General features: G+C 38.4%; 1 protein-coding gene across 1 annotated transcript in view; it reads right to left on the bottom strand.

The window, feature by feature from the left end:
* The window catches only part of SGCZ (sarcoglycan zeta), a 1168780-nt gene that overhangs the window by 534601 nt on the left and 613189 nt on the right, over nucleotides 1-20990 (bottom strand). The window contains exon 2 of the mRNA XM_058289782.1: nucleotides 3280-3474. Within this exon, the coding sequence (XP_058145765.1) occupies nucleotides 3280-3474 (195 nt within the window). The remainder of the gene's footprint in view (nucleotides 1-3279; nucleotides 3475-20990) is intronic.

The following is a 20990-nucleotide window of genomic DNA, read 5'->3' as shown; positions in this document are numbered from 1 at the left end:
CAAAAATAACGTTCCAAACAAAAAACTCTGTAACTGCATTTTACTGCTGTCAGAAGAATGACGTTTCAAACTCTTCCTCTTCAACGCAGTCCTACATTTATCAACTCTCACTGCCAAGAAATTACTGTTTATGTCTATCCTAACTCTTTTACCCTGTGGTATAAACTCATTTCCTCTTGCTCGGTGTATCTCAATAAACAGAATGATTTTATTTCCCACAAAACGAGAAACAGAAGTGAGTAAGGCCCTAAGGGCTATAGGGCTCACGTATCATGCTGGTCATAATGATGGGCTCCAAGAAGCATGGTAGAGCAGGTTGCCAGCTGCCCTTCCTCTGATGAGAACACCCTATTTTGATAACAGTAACATGCCCAGTTTGCTCAGAAAAAAGAGACGCTGCCGCTACATATTTCCAAATATGGGATGACACAGCTATAATGACAGTGAAACACATTCTGTGCAGATCGATAACACTTCCCAAACAATTTACACATCATTTTCTGCTTCTCCAGCACCTGATTTTTGATATTTGCTGTACAGATAGATACAGTAGTAATGTACCAGTAGAAACAAAAAATTGATCTTTTTTTACTGCTATAATGTGAGAAGATTACAAATTATTTCACACTTTCAAGCATATACAACTTTATCTGATGTGCATTATTCAGGACCACTAACTTTATAAGCAATTCTAAATTTCTCTGAACAATTCAAGTATGAGGTAATTACTACATCGAAATAAGAGTATACCACCTTCCTGAAGATTATCTTGGTACCATTGTGAAAACTTCCTCTTTGCTTTACATCTGCTACATGCAAAGAATTGGCATAACTGAAGGAAGGACAGTCTTCCCTGTAGATTACAGAAGGGTAAAGTTATGATGGGAAAAACAGAAGGTATGCCACAAATGAAAAATCCAAAAAAAAAATCCAAAAAAATAATAATAAAGTACCATGGCTCCGGTTGAAATAAACCTTTTCTATTATCCCCAGGAATATGGTGGCTTTTACATTTTAGCCAGCTGAGGTTCAAATTAGATAGCTCCATGGGTGACAGAAAGCCTGAGGCCTATGAAAATCCTGAGCACAAAGGTGATTGCGCCAATTATTTCCCCGAATGGTTTATCCGCCTTGGACTCGGCATGGGGTAATATATAAAGAGTGTGGTGCAGACAACTGTGTAATTATACATTTAAGTATATTTTTCTAATTAATTTAAATATGCCTAAGGAGCTTCTAAGACTTGGACCTGCAAATTCCTGTCGCCTGGTCAAATCAAGGCTCAGGGAGGTGAGAGAACAGATCTCATCTTGATGAGCTTTTGAAACATGTCTTTTGAGAGAAGAAAGAAAATTTCCTAAATTTCCAAACTTGGAGAAAATTCTACTCTTTATCTCTTTTAAATGTTAACATTCCTTTTTATTTTGGATACGAAAAATGAGGTTGAAATATTTGCTGTCAGCAGCCGTTGGTATGGCAGTTCGTTCAGGCAGCATAAAAGGCTGGGTTGGCATAAAAGTTTCAGCCCTGCGGTGGGGTACGTGAATTATCGGTGAAGCCAGACAGTAGTCAAGACGGTGGAAAAAAGAACAGCAGGGCTGGTTTGGGACTTCTAGTTATACGTATACTGAAGCATCCCCAGACAAGAGGGACACTGAGCCATTTCAACTCGGGACAGAAGGGTGGTACAGATGCATTAATGTCATAAATAAGCGCTAGCCTCTGACTCCAAACCAGCCTCGAGCCTCAATCCACGGCTCTGAACCAGTGTTTGTCTTTAGGACACAGTCCCTTTCTGCAGTCCTGGAACCCAGGGAGCTCTGTCCATCTTTTCAGTTTCTTTTTACTTTTCTTTGGTTTCTGCTTTTTCTTTAGTTTTTGTTTTTTGATGAGTACTTTTCAAAATTTGAAAAAACAAGAAGCCCTGCTCAGTTCCTAGTTCTCCAGGAGCCTGCGTGGTTTCATTGTGCCACACTTGCCTTCCATGCCCAGCTCTGGCAGGTTAGGCTGCCTGCCCCCAGCCCCCCAGCCCCCCAGTCCCCCAGCCCCCCAGCCCCACAGCCCCACAGCCTGACTCCTGGCACACACAGCCAGGCCAGTGTCCCTGGTCCATGACAGATCTTGCACTCAACTTCCTGTGGACATTCTATTTCGAGGTAGAATTAGGTGTCAGGCAAGTCAGGAAATAACTGCTCCTAGTAAATCACACCCAGCAGAGCCACGGGGAAAAGAATGTACCCCAACAGAAGATGATCAGTGAAGTTAAACTTGCCGGTTTAGCCTCCCCCAGAGGATGCAGAGTTCTAGAGAATAATAGCAGCTGCTCAGCAAGCCAGAGATACCTGCTGGGATGTGAAGCTTTCTGGGGTCTCCACGCAAAGGCAGAATGATTTTAAAGTGGAGTAGAGAAATTTAAGTATTAGGGAGAAAACACAAAATGAGCTACAAGAGACTTTGCTAAAGCAGCTAATCTTTCCCAGATAGGTCATGCACATACATTTATTATAAATATTCAATGAGCTGAAGCAAACTTCACCAACCTTGGATTATATGTACTCACAAATCTTAAAATATACAATTATATTTTGCTATTATTAAGTTTCATAAATAAGTGATTGAATTTCTGGCATAGCTTCCATTTTTTCAGGTCTGTGCTCCAAAAGAATGAAGTCCACATATACAGGTACTTGGCCCCAGCAGCACGGGAATAATGCCAAGGTTTATTTATGTATTCACTTATTTTTTTTTAGGAGGTAGCAGGGATTGAATCCCAGGACCTTGTACATGGGAAGCAGGTGCTCAACCACTGAGCTACACCTGCTCCCCAGGGTTTCAATTCAATCACACAGTATGATACATGAACACAGATATAAAGAAATATAGGGGGAAGTACTCTATATGAAGTGTTTCAAAGGCATTTCTGGTTTCTGATATTAATGTTAATGTAAACTATCATCTCAAGAATAGATTCACTTCTTTGATTTCCAGGTACAGTAAGTAAGAAGGTATGCTCATTATTTAAATCTTTTCTAATGAATCAACATGCTGTGCCCTCCCATGGCCTAAATTTCCAACATTTGAATGGTAAGTAGTAATGTCATGAGTGTGTCATGACTACACATGTTGAATGGAGTCTTAAAATAAAATGTTCGTCATTGGAATTTACAAACACATCCACAGTAACAACTAAGATGAATCACTTCCAATTGAAAATAAAAACAACAGATCTGGGTTGCCTTGGACCAAAAGCAATAGAGGAAAAATCACGATGGTACTTACCACTGTGAAATTCATAACTTTCAATATCCATATTGTCATGGCTAAGTTAACTATCATGGTAACCAACAGCAGAAGGACAAAGAAGTATAAGCACCTCTTTCGCCATCCATATATCCCCACTGGGTAAAGCTGCGCATGCTCAGCCCGTGGCAGGGCGTTCTGCTGTGTTGCTAATATATATTGTTCTCTTGTCATCTGAGAAAAATAAAAAGAGAAAGAAAAGAAGTATTCAAAAATAAAATCAATGATGTTTTTCATCAAAAGACTTATAACTTAATGGGCATACAGTGTATATAGTGGATATACAATTAGTTGTTGCTGCTTAATTAAAATTTTGCCACATCCTTCAATCATTATGATCAAGGTGGTTTAGTAGAACTTTTAAATTGATTGTTACATGTATAACGTATATATTATTTTGAGTTATGCTTGTTCAATCCAAACAGTATTCTTTTCTTTCAAGATGTTCAGAAGTCTATCAGCTCTACTTCCAGGTAGCCACAACCCAACAAGTCAAGCCATAGTCAAGCTCCTCTTGGATTAGGATATGCCTGTTTTTTTGGGTAAACAGAGGCCAATTTAATCTCTAATTTTTTTCTATATCTCTCTCTAAAAATGAAGTATATAAGTAGTTAAATATAAATGTTTTAAAACATTTTCAATAAAAATGTCAACGTATTTGCAAGAGTCTATAAAAAGAAAATATACTCTGTTAAGAATTATATAGACATAGATATTTAAAATTTTTATTGAGACCTTGGTTGATTATTTTAACTGAATTTGAATGAGTTATAAGGAAAAAAAATTGAGCTCTAAAAGAACAAAACTCTATCAAACAATATATTACAATGTGACATTAATACACTGTAATGATATATTACCATTGTAATGTAATGTGCAATATACAATAATGGTATAAGCAGGAGTTTTGGAAAAATGGAGGTGATATTCTGTAATAATATATAAGTTGTTTTAAAATGAACTATGCACCCCCCCCCCCCACCCTACTGGTTTATTTTGCCATCTGTGTCCATTCGCTGTGTGATCTTCTTTTTCTATTTTTCTTTTTTGTCTTCTCTTCTTTTTTTTCTCTTCTAGGATTCACTAGGATCTGATCCTGGGGACCTCTGATGTGGAGAGAGGTTCCCTGTCTATTGTGCCACCTCAGTTCCTGGTCTCTGCTGCACTTCACCTTGACTCTCCCCTTGTCTCTCTTTTGTTGCATCATCATCTTGCTGGATGACTCACTTGTGCAGGCACAGGCTCACCACGCGAGCACTTAGCTTGCCACACGGGCACTTGGATCACTGTGCAGGAATGTTTTCTCTATTTCTTTTTTACCAGGAGGCCCCAGGGATCAACCCAGGTCCTCCCATACAGTAGGCGGAAGCCCTATCACTTGAGCCACATTTGCTTCCCTAAAATGAACTTAAAAAAAAATACATTGTTTACTGTCAGAGACAACCTAGAAATATGGATATTAAAGGTAGAAGAATATGTACAGGGTGTAATATTTTCAGAATAATGTGTTTATTACCTGAAAGACAGTGGTTTTAATTTTAATGTGATCTTCTATGAAAACAATAGTTGTTCACTTTTTATTTAGTATATTTCTCTTTTCTTTAGAATGCCAAGTAAATAATTAATATTCCAATGGAAATAATACAGAATAAATTATAACAAAAATAAAAAGATCCTTAATAAAGAATTAAAGGTACCCAATAATATAAAATATAAGCAATATTAAATATGTAATATAAGAATATTAAAGTAGTATTATGTTCATTAATTCATTCCCACTCTAAATAATATATTGAATCATATATTTTAAAAAGCATTCAAAAGATTTACTGCCCTATTTGGATTTCCCTCTATTTTTTATTTGAATTTTAGAGCTGTAACTTAAACTTGCATTAATGCAGCGCTAAAGAATATAATGCCAATATTTCAAATTAGAAATATTTTAAATTTCATTTAATAATGATACTTGTTTAAATTAATTTAGGGAAACGGACTTTGGCCCAGTGGTTAGGGCGTCCGTCTACCATATGGGAGGTCCGCGGTTCAAACCCCGGGCCTCCTTGACCCGTGTGGAGCTGGCCATGCGCAGTGCTGATGCGCGCAAAGGAGTGCCGTGCCACGCAAGGGTGTCCCCCGCGTGCGGGAGCCCCACGCGCAAGGAGTGCGCCCGTGAGGAAAGCCGCCCAGCGTGAAAAGAAAGAGCAGCCTGCCCAGGAATGGCGCCGCCCACACTTCCCGTGCCGCTGACGGACAACAGAAGCGGACAAAGAAACAAGACGCAGCAAATAGACACCAAGAACAGACAACCAGGGGAGGGGGGGAATTAAATAAATAAATAAATCTTTAAAAATAAAAAATAAATAAAAAATAAATTAATTTAAATCAATTAGAGATGCTAATACTATTAGATAACCAAGAGCAAATGATGCCATAACATAAAGAATTATCTCTTTGTTTACTATTACTTTTTTAAAATTAATAATTAACATTTCCTTGAAATTAGTCTAAAGGCTTTAATCGTTATTAAGATTCCAACTTGGTGAAGAGTTTTGTGGCCCATTAATTATAAAAACTATGAGCCTTATAACAGAGGACAACGTGCCCTGGGAATTTAGTTTCCCTGGGAATTTTGGTGGAGATTCCATAGTTCTGACAGTGGTTATGATTAAAAGTAGGGGGTGTATTATAAGGGGAGGATAAAAGGAAGTCTAGGAATCATCAGATTTAAAGGAATTGCAAGGAGAAGACGAAGGAGAAGGAGAGGGAGAAGGAGAAGAAGAAGGAGCACACGGGGAGCAAGGAGAGAGGATGTGTGTGGGGGGGGGGCAGAAGCCACGGAGCATTTAACCAGCTGAAGGCGTTCCCTTGTGGAATTGACCTCCCAAAAGTTAGAAGGCAAATGCAGTGACTCTTCAAGTCATGAATTCCCTTTAATCTCCTAATAAAACAATCTTCTTCTGTAGGATATTCCATTTCTACAAATTCTATTTAGACTTGAATGTGAGATTAATGTGCTTTAAAAAAGAAATGAGAGTTTAATAAGTTTCTGAAATAAAACACACACAACTACAAACAAAATGGTCCTTCAGAAATGAGATTGAATTTTCTTTTCTTGTAAAGCAACAGAGATTTAGTAAATATGCCAAAAGCCTGTGCCAATTTTGAAAAGTAAATATATAAAGAAAAGCCAAAAGAAAAAGGTGTCAAGAAAAGTTTTTGAAAAAAGAAAAAAAATGGCTCTTGAATTAAACCTTTTTTTTAATCACCTAAGGAATTCAAAGGTATTTTCTTAAACAAACCTGAGTTTATTGGTATTACTTGATAGACCATCTCCATCACAAAATTCTTTAGAGCTACAATTTTCCTTAAAAAGTTCCTTTTTTCTTTAAATCTCGCAGAATTGAGTGTTTTTCAAATTTACAAAAACTCTCACTAGCCATTTACTTGCAGTAGTAGAGTAGTATCAAAGCAGCATATTAACAATGTACAACTCTAAGTGATTAAGTTATCTTAAATTTGAAACTTTCAACCTCAGTTTATGATGCTAGCTATTGATACATTTTCAAATATTAACTATATTCTGAAATATCTTAATTCCCTGTGCATTCTGGAAATTTTTTTTTCCCACTAAGTGCCTATTTTCACTCTAGAGCAGGGGTTCTTAACCTTTTTTGTTCCACGGACCCCTTTGCTAGTTAGGTGAAAACCATGGACCCTTTATTAAGTCCACACTATCCTGTGTGTTATTTAATAAATATATCACACCCACACCAACACATCCCCACAAGAAGAATGGTTTTTTTAATTTCAATTCAAGCTCATGGACCCCTTGTTAAGAATCCCTGCTCTATGGGAATCCTACCAGACAAATGTAAAATGGCAAAGACAGTTATTTTCTCAGAACAACTAAGTAGATTTCCTGAGAGAGAAGGGACTCTGACATTCCTCTCTTGTTTAGTCCTAACTCTCTACCACCCTCTGCAAGAGAAATTCAATACCCTCTAAATATGTTCTTTGCCTTTCTTTTGGTTTGTAGGGGTGTGTATCTCTCCTAGCAACTCAACACAACTAAGACCTACTTCCTCTTATTTGTCAGTTAAATTTCAGATCCCATTTTACATCTAAAAGCATTCACTAGGGAAACGGACTTGGCCCAATGAATAGGGCACCCGCCTACCACATGGGAGGTCCACGGTTCAAATCCCGGGCCTCCTTGACCCGTGTGGAGCTGGCCCGTGCACAGTGCTGATGTGAGCAAGGAGTGTTGTGCCAAGCAGGGGTGTCCCCCACGTAGGGGAGCCCCACGTGCAAGGAGTGTGCCCTGTAAGGAAAGCCGCCCAGTGCCAAAGAAAGTGCAGCCTGCCCAGGAGTGGCGCCACACACACAGAGAACTGACACAGCAAGATGACGCAACAAAAAGAAACACAGATTCCCGGTGCCACTGATAAGGACAGAAGGGGTCACAGAAGAACGCCCAGTAAATGGACACAGAGAGCAGACAGCTGGGGGGAGGGAAGGGAAGAGAAATACATTTTTAAAAAAGATATTAAAAAAATAAAATAAAAGCATTCACTAGATCTAAGACCTCCTAACTTCCAGTCTTTCTTGGTGAGACTAAGGATGTCATCAGGCTCCCTGGGTCCAGATGGCGGTCAGTATCGCTTCCATTTATGTAAAATGCTCTAAAGCTATTCAGGAAAAGGCTGGTTTATGTCTGACTTGGGGCTTTCTCTGGGAGCCAGCAAATCTTTTACAAACCTAATAATGTGGATATATTTTCCAGTGGGATGTTATGAAGCTTAATGAAAGATCCATAGGCCAATAGCATTAAGACTTGTTAATATTTCAGCTTTTTTCTCCAAAGTTTTTGGGAGGGATTATTTCGCTTGGAGAATTTAAGAACATAGCATAAAAAAAGATCAGAAGAGAATGACAATAATCTGGACTGACCTAAATATGGTTTATCACTAATAACCTAGCCCTGGGGGAATTCTGGTGAAACCTACAGGAAGATGTGATGGGAGAGAAATTAATGAAGACTAGCAGAGACCATTTGCTACTTTTCCCTTGCTTCCCAGAAGGGGACAAGTGTCCAAAGTACCAAGGCAAAGAGAATGTAGCTAATTATCCCAATCCAGCTGAAATCATGATTTCAGTATTTTAGTCATAGTTGGAACTCTAGGCAGAAATGGGTCTTCATCAAAAAAATATGTAGTTAATGACAACTGTGAGCAGGTAGAGTTCAAGGTTGCTGCACTCATGAGTTTCACATTTTATTTGGGGTAAATGCAACAAGCAAATAGAAGAATAAGCCATATGTCAAATAGTAATCTCTAAAAGTAATACAATAATATAATAGATGCATTATATAAGCAATATAATATCAAATGGGGATAGATGCTCTGAGGATAATAGACACAGTCCTATGGATAGGGGGGGCTACTTTAAAAATGGAGGCAAGAGAATACCTCTCAAAGGAAGGGACTCCTGAGATGAGACCAAAATGATGAAAGAACGGCTTTCGAGAAAAGATGTCAAGGAGATACCTGAGTATTTGAAGGCATGATTGGTGTGGGTTAAATAGACCACGAAAAGGGCAAGAAGGAAAGACAGTAGCGAGTATAGACCCATTTTAAGTTATAAAGAAGAGCAAACAAGTGGAATTACAGGTAAGAGTGTCGCGTCTGGTGTTGGAGCTTTAAATCAGAGACCAGTTTAAATAGATACGAAGGATATGAAATAGAGAAGGAAAAAGAAATGAGAAAATGGGAGGCGGGGCCAATCTTGAGGGAGCAAAGCTCGGTTTCAGGAACAGAGAGGATGCCAGACGACCTGCAGGTGACACAAAGGGACAGAAAAAGGATAGACTTTTCACACTGTTGAGCATATTTTTTCTTGAATTTCTTCACCAGTGAGTAAGCCGACACGGAGGGCTCACATCTGCAGAGGCAAAACTGCAAGTAGCTGAGCAGTGGCGAGCATCCAGGCGTCTGGACTGGGGACAGGTGGCGCTGAGCTGCTCCTCCCCAGGCCACTCCTGCAGAGTCTGTACCACAAGCTTGAGCCATTTGGAGATCAGCTTCTGGGACCCCGAAACCCAGTAGGTACCTGTCCAACCATCTCCTCCTCTACCCCCACTAGCCTTTCTCCTCCTTCAGTCAGAGTTTGTCATTTCTTTTCTTCAGTTGGGACAGGGAGCAGGAGGACATAATCTATTGTATCAGATGCACATCTCTCTGGGTAGGCAGGAGAGGCTAAAACATTAGACACATGCTCATGTTTGTGAGAGTAGGGGAAGGAAAGAGGCGGTTAAGGACGATTATACTACATACGATAGTCGTTTTGCATCGTGGTTGACTACATGAAGGGTAAAAATAGAGCTATAAGGAAATGACCTGTTTTACTTTCTGTGAGGGAGAAAGGGTGTTTGAAAGGATGCCTAAATGACCCTGCCAAAGAGAGTGCCATGCATTTGTATCCTTGTGACCTTAATGGGGAGGGGATTTGGACAACTTAAAGGTGGCAGTGAGAACTGAGTTCTCAGGTGACTTGGTGGATATAGCTTTTTTAAAATCTGAGAGTTTCACCAAGAATAGAAAAAAGAATCTTGAGCTTTGCACAAAAGCTTGAGGAAATCAGAAAATAATCAAGTACTGGTATTGCAAACCTATTATCTCCAGTCTGGATGATAAAGTTGAAAAGAGAACCCAATTTGTTATGTAGCAAATCAATAACTTTTAACTTTCTTTGGAAGTGGTATACATTGATATAACTCTTTTTAATATAACATTAAAAATTTAAACTCACATGAACACTAGATATAATGCAGAAATACAAGCATAAGAAATAGAAGGGGACAGCAATTTTTTTGTTTATCTTGCTCACTGATTTGATTCCTTAAAATTAAAATATACAAATTGAGCATCCATTTTCTGCTCAGACCTGGGCTCCCTATTATGGAAAATATGGCTATAAGGGAGAAGCATATGTCTCCTGGAAGGTGGGAAATGACTTTTAATTTCTGATAATGGAGTTAGCATTTGGCACACTGAAGCAGCAATATGCAACATCCTTGTGACCATAAAAATCTAATCCTGGCTCCTAAAAACCTTTAACTTTCTCACTGGGAGCAGCAGAAATTCCAGGAGAAGTGGTAAATCATGTGGGTGTCACTGATCCTTAAGTTTTGATCATGTTAGACTTAACAGTACAATCTTTATTTGTCCAGACAAGGAAGGGAGCACAGCAGACTAAATTCATTTCCAGACTGATGTGTGAGCTGCAGTCCCAGCTTGGTTATTCCATACTTGTGCTTCCTGCCACAAGTCGCTCAGTCACTCTCTGCCCCAGTTTTCTCAACTCTCCAATGAACATAACATTGACTTATATAAGGGCAATGTGGGAGTAGAATAGGATGCAAAGTGCCCTTTCCATATCAAGTGGTAAAAATAATAAATTTTTACTCGTGCTTCTTCCATTAGCTGGCAGTTCCTGCATAAGTGTTATAAGAGGATTTTTATTGGAAATTAAATGTAAAAGACATGATGGGAATATAATTTTAAAAGCATAGTACTAGAAGTGTCCAAATTCTATGGTGTACACTTTAGACACCAGAAAGGCATTTTGTTTTCTGCTCCAAGAAAATGAGTCTCTAAACAGCTACTAATGTTGAGTGAGATTGAAAAGAATACAGGAAAGTCCACTTATCATGGCAATTTAAACCTCTTCCTATCTACGATACTTAATTCTCAAAGGCACATTGCAACAAGATGGCAGGCAAAATTTGCTATTTAAGAAAAATATTCATGTGGAATGTTTTGTTTTTTTTTTCAACTCAGTTTATTGAAAATACTGTAGTTAGGCTTTACAGCATGGAGAAGGAACAGCCTAGCTGAGAGAATTTCAAGAATGATGGAAGATAGCTGAGTCAAATGGGCTGCCTTTTGAGATACAAAATAGAAGATTCTAGCCAAGCTTGACAGAAAAGAGAAACATGAATAGGCATTAAAAGGGAAACACATTCCCAGATGAATAAAAGTTTTACCAAAGTGTAGACCTTTAAGAGATATTTTCCAATCACCCAGTAGTCATCTTATCACATTTTACCTCATGCACCCTTGGTGCTATTAAAATTAAACACTTTTGTATAGGCAATATTCTTCAGCATTTAATTGGACAAAAATTCAGTTACAGTTTTTGACATTTACTTAGGGAAGGCTAGGTTGAAGTAATTCAATTCTCAGAACCTCTTTTGTGATATTAATAGCAAAACTTTGCTATTAAAGCCATCTAGAAAGAGAACGAGTAGTCAGCCCAATCAGAAGCATTGTCAATGCCAAGGGATGAACCAACATAGCTGTGGACGTGATTGACCCTGAGATTGCAAGCAGGAAGCAGGCCCATGGTTAGACCCTGCTGCACTTACACAGCAGGAGTAGAAGGAAGTCCCAGCAGAAAAATCCATAAGGAAAAATGATCTGCCAGAAACACAGCTGGAGAGCTGAATTTGGGAAGTGGAAAGCCTGTGCCATTGGAAGCAGGACAGATCAACAGGAAATCATAATGAAGAGCAGTTGTAAGGAAGAGAATCTGAGGGGCACTGGCTTTCATGCGAACCCCAACAGAAAAACTTTATGAGGACAAGCATGATAAGAGTACGGCTCCCAGAATACTGATGGTTAATTGGAAAATGCCAATGGTTATGAAAAACCTTGCAAGTTCCGAAATATTTATTGTATTGATACTCACTTTTTCTAATTTGACAACACTAGTTACATTTTTACCAGATGGATTTAAATTTGTTAGTAAAATTTGTCCTGACTTAAAACTTCTCTAATGTGTATCGGACACATAAGAACCTTGTTTAGTTGGGAGATATTACACTTTTGGAAATGAGGAAAGAGAAGATTCATAATGAATATGTTTAGATTTAGAATGTGCTGCTGTAAATTAATTAAACAGAGATGATCTTGTAGAGATCAGCAAAATCTAGCCAAACAAGAGCTGATTCGTAGCATCACTAAATGGTGACCACCTAGGTGACAAAAAGCAGCTGGCCCAATAATTAGACTTCTACTCTCTCTCACTGACTAGGGTTTAAAGAGAATAGAAGCTTAGCTTCACTCTTGCTGTAACAAGTTACAGGCAAAAAAGAAGCCCGAGCTGTCCTCAAGAAGTGGGGCTGTTTTGTGGGGAAATAGTAGGAACATGGTTTGAAGCTGAAACATTTCCATAACGCCAACACAAAGTGCAGGGTTAGAAACACGGGGCCTCGACTAGATGGAACATCACCAGGTCAGCATGAAAAAATGTTTGCGTGAGGAGGTGTTTGAACTTTGCATGACCTGTTCCTTATTGTAAATGTTGCACCTGTTCCTTATTATTGTAAATAACAAACAGCTGCTTGTTAGTTCCTAATTAAATACGATGTGGAAACTAGGTCGAGGCTCAGAGGTTGTGAGTCCCCTGGTCCTATCTTTATTTCTTCTCATGTCTTTATCTCTGTCCTTTATTTCTTAAGTTCTGCATTGCCTTCCCTTCCAGCCAACCTATTGCTGAGCTGGTCTCAGCACTCAAGAAGTGGGGCTGTATGGGTGGGCCTTCAGCCCTGGCCAGATGTCCTGCTGAGACCCCGGCCCTGGTCCTCTGCTGTTCCCCTCCTAGATATTTGGGAGGGACCCTACAGGACAACACGATGCAGAAGTGAAGCTTTGTACATCGCTGGTCCTAATCCTTCTGACTAGCCCCTCTGAATAGTGAGTGTGTCCTCCCCTTCCAACTCTGGTGGAAAGGGAGCAGGGCACAGGGCTGAGGCCACTTCCTGCTTTCCTCCTTTGCTCCTTTAATGTCATTTCAGACTCCTCTCAGTGTGGGTGTTCAGAAGACAAGGATGAACCGGCCATTCCTGTCAGCTGAGGAGCCTTGTGGAGGGCACATATGCTGTGCTCCTTTCTGTTGTTTGTGGTCATTTCTTGTCTTAGCTCATGAGAGGTGCACTCCATCACTTTTAATTCTTTCATAATCCCTCTAGCATCATACGCAGAGTTCGGCATGACATAAATGACCAAGGGTGACGAATATGCTCAGTGTTGAGTGCCTGCTCCGTGGCCTTGTTGTGGAGGAACTCGACTGAACTTGAATGGATTTGGTGATTACTCAGGAAAGGGAATGCTTTGGGAATCACTATTAGTGTCATTTGGGACATTGCTGCTCTATTTATGGGGTTCATTAAATAACTCAATAAATACTTGTTGACTGAATGGATGGATGAATGCATGTAGAAAGCACAATAATTCAGGCACCTGGAAACATATTTAGGGAGCATGGTGAGAGTCAGTGGGATTGTATTTGCTTCAACATAATACTATAAAACCCTAGGTTTTTTTGTTTTTGTTTCTTTTTTTTCAGTTGTGAATTGGAAAAGCCGGAGCTGCGGTATGTTCCTTACTGGACTTGATCTTGGTGGTAGAGGCCGTGAGGCCTTTCAGAGTCATGATGCTCAAATATAAGTTTCTAATTCAAAGCTCAAATCTCAGCGCTGGTTCTGAATCTGTAGCCCCCTAAAAGAGGAGGCTTCTGAATCACGTTAAACATAGCTAATTAATAAAAATGAGTTCTTCACTAATCACAGTACGCTGATTCTACTGATAGCACCACAATAGCAGAGACTTGATTCCAGAGCCTCTCGCTGCATGGGTTGGTACAAAATGATTTCTCTTTGAAAAGTGGATGCCCTCCAGGGACCCGGAGAGGTAGACACCAGGCCACTATACTTAATTTATACTTCTATCTGGTGGTACGGAAATGTCTTCGCCATATTATAAATTGGTGATATTTGTAAATTGTATTTAACTGGTTTAAAATGATCTCTCTCACAATCAAGAAACACCAGACTTTGAGTGAGCCTGATTGGATGAATATGACAAAGAATTGTTTAAGCGTATGCAAATTGTTATCACTGAGAATAACAAAAAATATCAACTGCCTAAAGATCCTTGATTTTTTTAAAAATTTATTCATTAGATATTATTTACTATGCCTAACACTTTAGAAAAAGCAAGTGGGGATGAAGGAGAAAAAGAAAAAAATCAATTATTTTTAAAACTTTAAAAAACTAATTTGAAAAAGTGAAAATCCACATTTTAAAATTCATTTGAAATATTATATGGTTATAATGACAGAGTAAAAGACACTTTTTCATTAGATGTTTTCCAGGATACAGTAGTAAGTGAAATTGCATTAATACCTGTTCTAGTACCATCTGCAAGGTGCTGCATTTTAACAGACGTCAGTGTCCCTACCAGAAATGTTTATGTCAAGGTTATGTTTGGCTACATTCCTAAATTCAAAGACACAGTACTCCCATTTAATCTGAAACCGAAGCAAAATGAAATCGCTTATTTTCATTCATACCCACCCAAATAACTTTCTATAAGGAAATGGAAAGAATCCTTTTCAGTGGAAGAGGAACTGCACACTTGAACTCTGAATATTGCTACAATCAAGAGGAAGGCAGGGACTTAGCAATAAAAATGGCGGCAAACCACTGTGCGGTGGTTGTCACAAGCGTTAACTCACTCTATCTTCACCAACCATAGCCTGCAGTGAGGGGGAAATTATTGCTCTCCTTTTTAATCAGATGAGGAAAATGAGGCCCAGAAATGTCAAGTAATTTCTCCAAGAGCTGCTAGGAGCAGAAAGTGATATAACTGTTGCCCTCTGACTTCTGAGACCACGCTCTTAGCCAGGTGCTGCACTGCCCACTGGCCTTTGCGTGGGTTTCCCTGTTTATTCATTGATACTGTTCTATAAGAGGTAGTAGAAGTCCCATTTGGTAATTAACAATACGAAGCTCCCTTAAGTTAACACACTTGAAGTCCCACAGATGAGTAGAAAATTGACCTTTGGATTCAGGTCTATAGATAGATGTGGAAGTAGTTGGTGATTTTATTTTCCTAACAAAATAAAATTACTCCCCCTGAAACACTTCCCACATACCTACTACTTGCAAATCATTGTAAACACAACAGTATACCCTCCATTGTCTCTGCTTTTAAGGAGTGACAGATCTAGTATAGATGCAGACACAAATTTGTGTGCAAATTGTGTGTATCTGTGTAGACACAAATAGGCAAATGAATGTAATTTGTGTTTTCTGGTAGGTAAATTATTTTAAGCGGCAAGTGAAATTGTTTCAAGTAGTGAATAAACATGACATTAAACAACTTTGATTCACACAAAGAGAAATCTATTCCATTTCTATATTTGCTTCCAAGATTTCTTAGTACTTTGAGCAGAAAATCTGTTTTGTGCTACTTTGCACATTACTAATCACCCCCCCCAAAAAGAACTTTTAAAGACTTTTCAGACAAATGATATCTCTTTAGTTGGAATTTAATAATTTTTTTGTTCTTATTGGATCTTTCCTGTTACCTTCGATTTATGGCAGGTGAAAATGATTTCCAAAACAGTATTGATCTAAAATTTCCTTTAAGAATTCATTGAAGGAAAGGTAGTGAGTCAATTTAAAGAACAAATATTCAACAAATAGCGTAAGTGGTGCACAAATATGGACGAGCTCCACCTGAGGAAGAGGTGTTCTAGGAATTTGATGGCTGCAACATCCACTCTGGTTGGCTGATCAGATGGTTTCACAGCAGCATTCGATGCGTGTTTCCAATAATCTTGAAGGTTTTAATAAGTTAAATGGTGACCTTTCAGGTAAACAAAAACCAAGAAAACAGGCACACCAAATTTGTATCATTTATTTGGAGAAATTTAAGTAGCATGGAAGAATATATGAAAATAACTTATTGAGAACCAGCATATCAAAACCATGAGAAGAGCTGAAAATAGAGATTTACCAAATAAAAGGACAGTGTGCATCTAAATGTATAGAAAATAATTCCCTTTACTCAGAATATATTTGTACCTTTTGTTCATCGACTGAATTATTTTTCTAATTTTGAGCTACAGTAAACATTTTCTACTGCAACATGGAAATGAATTCACAAGGAAGAATAAACAATTTTGACGAAGCAGTAGGAGCAGTGCTTGCCTCACCAGATATCAAAGTGGATTCTTAAAGCTGCTTAAACCATGATGGAGCTGATTGGAAAGAGCTTATTGGATAGAGATTCATAGACCCCTGGAATATAATTCCAGAAATCCATGTATATGGCTGATTTGGGGTGACTGGGAATACCAAATGTTGGGGAGAAAATGGTGTCTAACAGGAATCCTCAGGAGCTTCTTGAGAGCAATTAAGAAAGTACCTGTTAGGCTGGAGATGAACATGCCCTACATCCCAGAACTCCCTTATATAGAGTACAGCAACTCCAGCACTTACATAAAAGCAAGCAGACTCAAGGATGTTTGTGCAATAGTAAATGTCAGAAAAAAGAACCCATACGTATCCAGGAATACAAGTTGAGGTATATTCAAAGAGTGAAACATCACAGAACAATTCAAATACATTGAACTAAATCGACATGTATCAGCATTCATAAATCAGGAAAAATATAATACTAAATGACAAAAACCAGCAATACACTACCATTATATATGTATATGTGTGTGTGTGTATGTGTGTATATATATATATATATATATATGCACATATAATGTATGGTCACATAATGAGTTGTAGAAATGTAAAAGCTTGGAAAGATATATATAACCTATTTAGATTCAGGGTTATTATTAGTTCCCTCATCTTGGTGTATGAACTTGGATATAAGATTTAGGCTCTAGGTATTTTTTTCTGAAAATTAACAATGAAAATCAATCCAGGGTTTCTTGTGAGTAGCAGTCTATGACCATATGTTGAAAATGTAGAGATAAATGTAAACTGAAGAACAGGTTGTTGAAACTGAAAATGAGAGGAAAAAAAAAAGGGAAGAGGTCAAATACGATTATCTGAAGTGGGAGGATCAAGATACTGAATAATAAAGGAAGTTGTGTAGTGAAATGAGGGCTGATGTGGTGGGGTCAGAGAGATGGACACGTAAGCTAAAGTAAAGTAAAATGCAACTTTTATTAGGCATCTACACACAAGAAAAATGGAAAAACTGAACTTGAATGAAATTCTTCTGAGAGCTTATTTTATGCTCCTGAAGCACAGATTTGAGGCAATCTTCTCGAAACAGTAATCTGGGACACCAGCTTGAAACCATAGACATGCAACTGCTCTTTGCAATCATTTTTATGTAACAGATTAGAGAGCAATAGGACATAGGGCAGTGCAATTTCCTCGGCTAGAATCCAACTTCGGTAGAAGTGTTGTGTTGTAAACATAAGCAGATGCACCTGCCACTTGATGCACAATTGGTAGCCGCTCAGCACACATCTCATCCATCCTTGCTTTAAAGCTAAAAGAAAGAGTCCTGTGATCTTCTGGTTGTAAGGAGGAGATGTGTAGAAGGAAAATTAGGAATTTATCATGTTCATTAGATTGTCCATGAGCACATTTAAAGAGTCATCATCCAAAGATCACTCCATGAAACTAAATAATTAGGTAATAATATACTTTAGACTTATATGGTAAAATATTTAGCAATAATTTAAAAAAACAAAGTTTCATATTAACTTATTTCTTGATTAAGATTTCCCAATTGTCTAAAGAGATATATAAATGAGTACTGTGCTACTAAATTAATATTAAAAACCTATAAACCAGATCAGCTGCTTCTGAGAAATCTTCATTAAAAGAAATAAGCCTATTGTGCTACGGGCTTAGTAGCCACTCAACAAAAACAGGTGAATCACTAAACTATTTTAGTGAACTATTTTGCTACCATAATATATAAATATCATACACATTTCAATTTTTACCTGACATCATTTATCTTCTACATTATCATATTAACTTCACAGCTAACTATCTCTATACACAATAAGAAAGATATAAACATACCACTCTCAATGATAAATTGGAATGATATTCAAGACTCAACCTACCAGTCTTATCATACCAAAGTAATGTGAACATTGCTTTAACTGAATTCATGAATTGGATAAAATTCTACTTTTCCTTTGTAGTGAAAAAGGTCATGCTTTACTCAATGATCACACTCTAATCACGTGTTTATTTCCAGGGTTGAACTGTGGCTGGCCCATGTAAATACTCAATACCTGCTTACTAAATAAATGAGGAAATTAAGGAAAGAGTGTAATAATTTTCAGTTCTGGGTTTTTATTTCCAGCAAAATGACCCTGATATGCACTGCAATGAAGTAAAAGGGGCCAGGAAATTGCAAAAGACTTTCACAATCCTGGTACACTTTTCCTTACCTATATTCCACTTTGAACATTGATATCCATGTGCTGATGCAAAATACCAGAAATCTGTTGAATTTTACAGAGGGTATTTATTTGGGGTAGGAGCTTACACTATCAGGCCGTAAAGCATAAGTTAGTTCCCTCACCAAAGTCTTTTGCCACATATTGGAGCAAGATGGCTGCTGACACCTGCCAGGGTTTAGGGTTCCTCTCTTGCCGGGGCTTGCTTCTCTCTGAGCTCAGCTGTTGTGCTCGCTCCACAAGGCCATCAGGCAAACGGCTCTGTCTCTCATCCCCCGGACTTCTGCCATGCTTAAGGAGCTGTCTCTATTCCTCTGTGTTCATCTCCTGTGTGTTCATTTTCTGGGCTCCAGCTCAAAACTACAGCATCAAAACCTCAACTCTGTCCTTGGTCATGCCTTTTATCTGTGAGCCCCCACCCACCAAGGGGCAGGGACTCAACGCCCAAACAAAGTCCTCATCATAATTTAATCACACCCAGGTGCAGACCAGTTTACAAACAATCCAATCTCTACTTTTTGAATTCATAATTGTCTCAAATTGCTACACCATGCCATCACATTTGGCTGCGGGGAGGGGGAGAAGAACAATGGACATCTTGGAAATACACACACAGATTTTAGTGACAGAAAGAGAGATGGCGGCAAGGGACCTATGACAAATAAAACCCAGGTGTAGTCAGGTGCCTCGACCAGGTGTAAAGATCCACCTAGCCACTCTCTTATGTGCACCCTTTGCCTAATCCACACTTGGGCCATCTCAGTCTTCCCCAGGAGAGGGTTTGGCCATCAGCAGATTAGCCATCTGGCCTCTCATCGCTCTGGAGGGCCACTACCCACAGTGCTGCTCTCAGATCTGGACTCTGGGGCAACAGAGTAGCAAGGCATTTGCTCTAACCACATGACCGACTAATGAAAAAGCACTATTCTTCTGGAATGGCAACGTAACAGAGACTAACACATGACTGTGCTACTAAAAAGTGGTTTGGAAGACTTAGAAAAAGTGAATATAAGTTAGGAGAGTTAACATTAATATGTATGAGTGTTAAAATGATGGAGGAATTCTAGGAGACACTATGAGGTCAATTTTTTTTTAAAGTCAGTATTGAATAAAGAGGTAGAGGATTTGTAATTTTAGTGAATTTCTTCAAAAAGATTCATGAATAAGAGTGAATAAAATATGGATTTATTAGCCCATAAAAGAGAAAGCCAGCTTATAAGGGTCTAGAATGATCACTAAGACATTATCTCTCTGTATAGAAATGGGATATGCAAAACTTAATCCTTATTAAATAACATCCCATTTGTGAATTTAACATAATTTAATTACTCTTTATTGTTGAAAATCTATGTTATTTTTCTTAACCACTTTTAATACTCTACCATTTACTTTAGGGTCTATGAAGGATACAATCCCCATGCTTAGAAAAGTATCCATATTTTATATCCATAATTAAATGATCTTTACCTTTACCCTTACCTCCAGCAGTACCATTACTTACACAAAGCAGGCTCACAGGGAATGTTCAATAATTAAAATAATTAATTTTCATTTTCTCCCCAGCAAAGGAAGGAGCAGGGAAAGTATTCACAACGTAGGCCAACTCATTATTTTTTACTTATACTCTATTGGCTGAAATATTAGCAATCAAATGCACCACCAAACCAAGATAAAAGGAAGAAACACATGCATTTAGACATGTTCAAGTCCTTAGAAAATACAAACTGAATGGCACAGGAATGTCACTTAGCGGATGGACAGAGACCCCTGTTAGAAATGTATGCTTCCATTCTACCTTTCCAAACTCATTTGGAGCCACTGATCCCCCACCATGTCCTTCATAGGCATCGTAGAGTGCACTTTTGTTCTCTTCCAGTTCAAATGAATTAGTATGAAGCCCTTGAATTTGGTAGATACTGAATTAATTCACCAATTCTTTGTTATTAAAGTAAGTGAAATTTGGGGAAAATAATGTTAACTATAGCAATATGAGACCATGAAGAGTTTTTTGGAACAATGGATTTCCAGTGACTATTTCCTGCTTTTATATCCTATATCTCCAGTTTTCTCAAATTGTTCCAGTATGCTCTGCTTCTGAAACGGTTTGATTAATGAGGATTCTGAGCAAAGGAAATTAGCTGAGAGTTAGGGAGTGGCCTAAAGTAGCACAATAAATGCCAGCGTCTTGTGTCCATAAAACACCTTCGCATTTTCCTCTTGGTTTCCTTTGCAGATCTAGTTTCTATGTGGTGCTGTATCTAGATAGACAAATAGGCTGAAAAATCCTCCTAAGCTCCCCTGAGTCTAACAGATGTTCTATATGCCAGAGAGTGCTGGGGCCTAAGATGAGCGCTTTTGTTCTGTTGAGTGTCTGTGGTTGTCTGCTGAAA

This window comes from Dasypus novemcinctus, chromosome 29, assembly GCF_030445035.2.
Source record: "Dasypus novemcinctus isolate mDasNov1 chromosome 29, mDasNov1.1.hap2, whole genome shotgun sequence".
NCBI lineage: Eukaryota > Metazoa > Chordata > Mammalia > Cingulata > Dasypodidae > Dasypus > Dasypus novemcinctus.
The sequence above is the reverse complement of the archived record's forward strand: the minus strand, read 5'-3'. Positions and strand labels throughout refer to the sequence as shown.